This window comes from Austrofundulus limnaeus, unplaced genomic scaffold, assembly GCF_001266775.1.
Source record: "Austrofundulus limnaeus strain Quisiro unplaced genomic scaffold, Austrofundulus_limnaeus-1.0 Scaffold74, whole genome shotgun sequence".
In the NCBI taxonomy this organism is placed as follows: Eukaryota; Metazoa; Chordata; class Actinopteri; order Cyprinodontiformes; family Rivulidae; genus Austrofundulus; species Austrofundulus limnaeus.
The window spans coordinates 364,472-371,157 of NW_013952476.1; the positions used below are offsets into that span (position 1 = coordinate 364,472).

The window sequence follows — 6,686 nt, forward strand, 5'->3', positions numbered from 1 at the left end:
ATTTTATTTTATTTATTTTATTTTATTTATTTTTTGTGAAGACAAAATAGAGAGAGAGAAGAAATTAGAAAGATAGGAAGACTGAAATAGCGAAATCGCTATTTCAGTCTTCAATCCTAATGGATTGTATTAAATATACACCAACAAAACACAGGACCACACACCCAACATCTGTCCGCTCACCTGAAAAATAAATGGATAAATACATAGAAGGCATATAAAAATACACACATACCCATACATATATAAAGATATACATACATACATGCCTACATTCATAAATATTGTCTGTATATACACATAGACATATATACACACTCAGTGACCAGTCAGAACCCTCGGATCAGAGCACCTGTTTGTGAGCAGTTGTGAACATGCGTGTGTATACAAGATTTCTCCAACGGAATATTTAATATTGACTGTGGAGGACCGAGACAGTTGCAGCAGGATTGAAGGAGCAAAAGATGGATAACACAGATGGTGTGAAAATAAAAACAGGCTATTGTATATTTTGTAAAGAAGGTGGACAAAACTTTCTGACAATCGTTTGAAGGAAATTTTGCCAGTTTATGTGAAAGAGTGAACACCTTTTCTGTTTCCCATCTCACTTCATCAACACTTGGTGTGTTCCTGGTCTTTAGTCTCTGTGACATGCTGAACAYTTGAAAGGAGGGAAGGAAAAGACAAATAAATATATGGGTGCTGAATCATGAGTAAAGTTCCTCTAGTCTCTAAGATTTACTGAGTGATGAAAGGCTAGATTTACCTTTAATTGGTGGCTTTTTAATTTAACCAGGATCGCTCAGCTTCTTTAGATGTTGAAGGAGAACGATTTACTCACACCTCTAAACAGGAAGTACTTTGGATTTAAACTTAATATTTACCACTTGAGTTTTATGATTTGAAATGTGTATAATTCTTCAAATATTTCACCAGAAATATTTATGTGATACAGACTGTGTCAAATACACCACAAGTCGGTAATATGCTGTGATTTAATGTAAAGTTAAAATAATCTTTTTTAGATAAATAAAAGAAATGTTTAACAGACACTAGTAATAAATCAGTTTTGGAAGAATAAATGTGTTTGCTACATTTGTCTCCAAAGGCTCTGCTTTAGGCACAAATCATTGGAAACACTTTCTTTTAAGATGAAGCATTTAAAGCAGAGATTATGAGTTTACTCTGAATGGGTGCAGAAAACACATTCATCAGTATCAGCACTTGGTTTGAATCATTGATTTCTGGAAGAAACTGCTTCAGAGAAAAGTTTTTCCTCAATAAATAAAAGAAAGAACTAATTTTTTTTTCATTATTAATATTCTGGTGGGACACTACTTTTTTTGCCACCACAAGGCAATAATATGACAACAAGCACAGTTTCACATGCACTGAGCCCATTTTCCCAAGCTAGCCTGTGATTGTGGGACTTTCTCAGTGGAAACAATGAGAGCTGAGTTTTGCAGCTCAGACTCATTTCACTACAAAGTAAAACTCGTCCTATGAAGCTTACTCACTCAGCCTGCAGTGGGTGGATACATCTGCACACAGAAACACACAAGACTTTGGGAAAACAGCTTGATTTTTATCTGTCTTTATATGAAATTAGACAGGCCTCCACTTTAGCTGCTTTTAAATCTTCGCCTAAAACCCACTTTTATTCTTTGGCTTTTGCTACGTCTTAGCATGCTGAGTTTTATGGTTTTATAAGTTTATTTTTATTCAGTTTTTATCTTTTATTATTTGTTTTTACTGTGCTGTATTGTACAGTACCTTGTCCCCTTTGAGGAGTTTTAAAGATTTATATGAATAAGACTGGATTGGATTAATTAATTTTCATAACACTTAACCTGACAATAGATAAAACTTGTCTTTTTTGTAATACTTTTTTTTGTTTTTGGCATGTTTGCCTTAAAAATCCTAATGTTTTCTCATACGAAAACAAAAGCAATGCAGTATTTTACAAAACTTAGATGTTACTTGGAATTTGATTTGGAGGTATGAATATTTTTTGAGTAATTATTTTTTTCCCCAAAAAAATCTTATACTTATTACCTTTAGCTCCTATAATTTGTTGCCCTGTGTAAATCTCCAAATACTATATGCCTTGCAGTAGAGAAGATCATGAAATAAAAAAATAATAATTATTATTTTATTGAACAATTCCTGACCAAGTTTCAAACATTTAGTCTTTAAACTGACTGATATATTGCAAATCAAAACTACAAACAAGCAGAATGTACATGTTTGTTAAATATAGGCAGCCATATTGGTTCACAATGGAGACAAATCTGTACAATTTTTAGCTTTGATTCTCATACACAGAACTAAATTCTAATTTGCCTAAAAAGCAATTCAGCCTAAAACTAAATGTAAACCGTGCTGCTGTGCAGGATTTGACCACAGTAACTGAATCAAGCTCAGAGGTTGTTCGCTGTTCTTCCCAACCAAAATGAAGTTTACTCACACAGAGGCACAAAACTGCAAGAAGTTTAAGTCAGTTTCTGCTACTGATTTACCAAAAGAAAAAACAAACAAAAAAACAAAGCAAAGTTGAAAAGAAAAGTATGCCATTATAAATTTAATAATAATTCATTGTTGAGTTGTTTTGTGGACCTTCTTATTGACTTCGGCATCTGAAACTGTAAAAACCCTGAACCTGTTTTTTTTCCCCAGAAATCTGTGTCCTCAGTGAGCTGGAAGACCTGAGTGCTTCTGTAGATGTGCAGGATGTCTATACGAAGATTAAATGTAAAGTTGGCAGCTTCAACATCGACCACTACAGATGCAGGTACAAGTGTGTCCAAAACATTTAAAGATGTGTGCATGAATGACGAACATAAAATCTTTTTTTTTTGTTTTCCTGTGTATGCTGTAGTTCATTTTGTTTGTCACCCTTTATTGTGAATGTTAACTTTATGTGGTTATGGACACTTTATTTTCTCATGTGCCAACCCTGTTCACATGTTCCTTACAATCCAACACYGCACAAACACTTTTAACATCACTTCAGCCAACATTTGTCTGTTTTCACCTGTTTTTTATCTATTGTTTTGACTATCATCTTTTGCACTGACAGAAAGCCTTAATATTAAAAAGCAAACAAACGTAAAACTCCACCCAGAAAGGTTCCCGGCTGAGATTCGATCAACCTTCACGCTGAGAGGCAACAGCTCTACCAACTGCACCACTGAGCTGCTTATATTTATTTTTTTTGTCTTAATTTTTTTTCTTTGCTTTGATCACATTCTTTTAGCATGGAGTCAGCAGCTCAGTGTGCGCTGTGTGTGTCCATATGAAGTCTGGTTCTGCGTGGAAACGATAACTTAGCAGGAGGCAATTCCTGCTGTCTACAACTGAGGAGATAATGAAGCAGCAATCACAGCAATTAATGGTTCAGCACAGTGCATCCAACCTTGTGTGTTTTTCAGGTCTATGTGCTTACATGTCTTTGTTTATCCATTTTCCCTTCTGACTTTTTTTCAACCCCATTAAAACCAAGCAATGCTCTCATAACTAATATGATAATAGTTAGTGATTCTGATTTTTCCAGGTTTTMGAAGCCCTTTCGATGGTTTGTACGCATGTCATTAAAGGTCAGAGAGGTATGGAAGTGATGGTCTTGGCTTTGAACCCGACTGTCTAAAAGGCAGCTCTCAGACCTCCCTGTTTTTGCGTAGCTGGGTAATTTATAATTTTGTCAGGCCACATATGTTTCGTGCAAAATATCAACCTAAGCCAGGACAGTGTCAGTGGTTGGACATGYACGGAGCGTGGAGATGCCTTGGGCCATTTTGTCATTCTGTTCTGTTCTCCACAGGTGTGTGTCCAATTGCTTCTGAGCCAGTGCCAGCCCTAATTTTTATACAAGACCCTTTTGCCTTCTTAAGTACATAATTAGTCAATTTTCTCWTTTCTTGGTTATTTCAGTGTAACATGGTCTCAACACACTTTTACCAGGCACAGTTCTGGCAGGCAGAAGCAACCYGTGATCCAAGCCAGGTTACAGTCACGGTTGTTCAAGATACGTGGAGAATCTCTGGGCTTGTGGCCCACTCTAATCTCTATCATTCACATATACAAGAGCCCACAGTGAGTGGAGTCCATATTAATCATTTTGAATAGATAATTGTTTGGTATTTCATTACCCAGCCCAGGTTATTTGTGTACAAAGGGTCAGATTAGATCGAACTTGACAGAGAAAATGTCTTGCCTTGCCTTAGTTATGTGACTGCTGGAAAATGAATAGACCATTACATAGGGCAAGCAAATAAAGGAGGCAAATACCTAATTGTATCCCTGATTTTATCAGAATATGATAGAAAGAAGAAAGGTTGGAGTAGGTAAGAAAAATGACAGAGAGGAAACCCACAGGGAATACAATCGAGACAAACTCTCCGAGCTGAGGTTGATTTAAAGGGGGATATGAAAACAAAATGGTAAAGGGATGATTCTAGTATTAAAAACTGTTCAGACATTTCCTGTCTTGTGGGTACTTAAAAGGATTAGTTTCCTCATTATTTTAGCCGTGTTTTCTTAAGCAACGGTGTTCATTCTACTAAACTGTTAATCAAAAGTGCCCCCTGAGCAAGAGAAAAGACACTTCACCTTTATTTACTCCCAGCAGCTCACTTACATTGAAGCTGATGTTTCCCAGCTGCTCTACAAAGAGATGAGTCAATAATAAGTGGTTGGGAGTACAAAAAGAACATTTAAATGAAGTTCTTATTTGTTACTCAACCTTACAAATAGGAGGAGGTTATAAAGGTACATTTTAAAGAAGCACAAACAAAAAATACTGTTGTACAGTAATGAGGCAACACCACTGAAAACTGTTACACTAATTCACTAGTTGCCTTATTATAGGTTGGGTCATAATGAGAACACAATTTGGACATTAATATGTGAAGTTTATAAATTTACACTGGCAAATACTTTTCATTGGTGTAATGGATTCAAGCATTCAGGGTTGGAGATCTCAGAGGTAAACTTGGGTTGGACTGAGCAATGTTAAGAAAAATTTCAACCCTCAAGAAGGTGGTTTCAGTCCCTGCAGTTCTCAGCATCTTATTGTGTTAAAGGGATTGTCCAGTCAACTTTATATTTATGTTTCTGAGTAATAATTATCAATATTTAGTGCCTTATCAGATGTGACAACAGAGTACAGATTACTGAAAAAAAGACAAAAGTTTTTGTCCAGGCTAGGCTAATGGTTAACCAAACCTTTCCTTGCCTCTAAATCAAAAACTTTTCAAAAACATACATCAGTGTGAAAGAATGCTACATATACATGCATAATAATGCACCTTTGTATAATTTGTTGCTTTTTTGTGAATCAAACAATCTCTGTGTTACTAAACACTGAGGCTGCCAGGAGTTGAGTAAATGTTTTAGCTTATTAGACACTGTTCTAGGTAGAGCAGGACTTCAGGTTCTGCTGTTCATTTCTGGTTTGTCAGAAGATGAAGAGCCTCTCTGGCAGTGCTGGAGGTCAGACCCCCGACAGCTTTACTCCTTTTCTGACATGCATACCCATCTGTTTCTGTAAAGAGGCAGAGCTGTTGCTGTAGGTTAGTGATGTTTAGCTCCAGATAAAAACCATCTCGTCTCATTTGAGCTCTCGGCTTACTCTTAACAGCTGTGTGTGAAAAGTCATCTCTATATAAGGCTGATGTTAAGAGCTTTACACAGCTTGTTTTGTCAGATTTCYCTGACAGGGAGGGTATCTTCTCACACCAGATTTGTATCTGAAGAGTTGGGAGGCTGTGAGTGATGGCACAGGATTGAGAGGGGTCTGGATATTAATGCAGTCCACGCTTTTTCTACTCCTAAAGTAAGGCTGAATAATATGTAACAAAAAAAAATCCATGTGCAAATGATCAAATTTCTACTTGATTCATTTTCTACACCTGCTTTGTTTTAGTCAGGGTTTCAGGTAGCTGGTGAGTATAGCTAACAGGGTGGTAAGTTTCATGCTGGACAGGTCACCAGTCCATCACATAGAGACGAATTAGCGCACACACATTGTCCACACACGCACACCTAAGAACAATTAATTTTCCCATTAAACCAACATTCACGAAAGGCTACAGCCAAGTTTTGAATGCTAGACCTTTTTCTACAAGATGACAGCTCTAACAGCGGCTCCTCTGTGCTGCCCTGTTGCTCAGTTGGTAGTCACCACATGGACCTTTACGCAAATGCCTCCATCTTTGCCGAACACAAAGCATCACGGTCCAGTTTGGGGRCCTCCGGTGCCGGTGTGTGAACTGAATGATTGTGAAAACGTTTCATGGATATCCCTGTGACGTGTWTTACTTGTGTTTATGTGCAACAACCACACATGCCTGAAAATAAAYTAGAATATAAAGAATAATGAAATTTTCTGATTGTTGCACTGAGATCTATTTTAGGTCTGTTGTTAAATATGTTCATATTTAAAGCAATCTTGGCTGCAGATGGGGCTGCCACGATTAGTCGATTAATCGACTACTAATCGATTATTAAAATAATCAATGACTAATTTAATAATCGATTAATCGTTTTTTAGGAAGCTTTGTTTTTCTCTCCAAACTGCTTTGACACCTTCCTCTGCCACATCTACCTTTCTGTCCTTGACACACATGCACAGTAGTGGTAACTGGGGTAGGCCGTGGACGTCACAAGACATTATACAGACAGGCTCT

The 6,686-nt window shown here is 36.9% G+C and overlaps 1 protein-coding gene across 2 annotated transcripts in view; it reads left to right on the top strand.

Moving 5' to 3' along the window:
- vps13b (vacuolar protein sorting 13 homolog B) overlaps positions 1–6,686 on the top strand; it is a 394,105-nt gene that overhangs the window by 206,815 nt on the left and 180,604 nt on the right. For both annotated transcript variants that reach the window (XM_014010833.1, XM_014010832.1), the window contains exon 27: positions 2,677–2,791. In XM_014010833.1, coding sequence (XP_013866287.1) covers positions 2,677–2,791 — 115 coding nt within the window. The remainder of the gene's footprint in view (positions 1–2,676; positions 2,792–6,686) is intronic.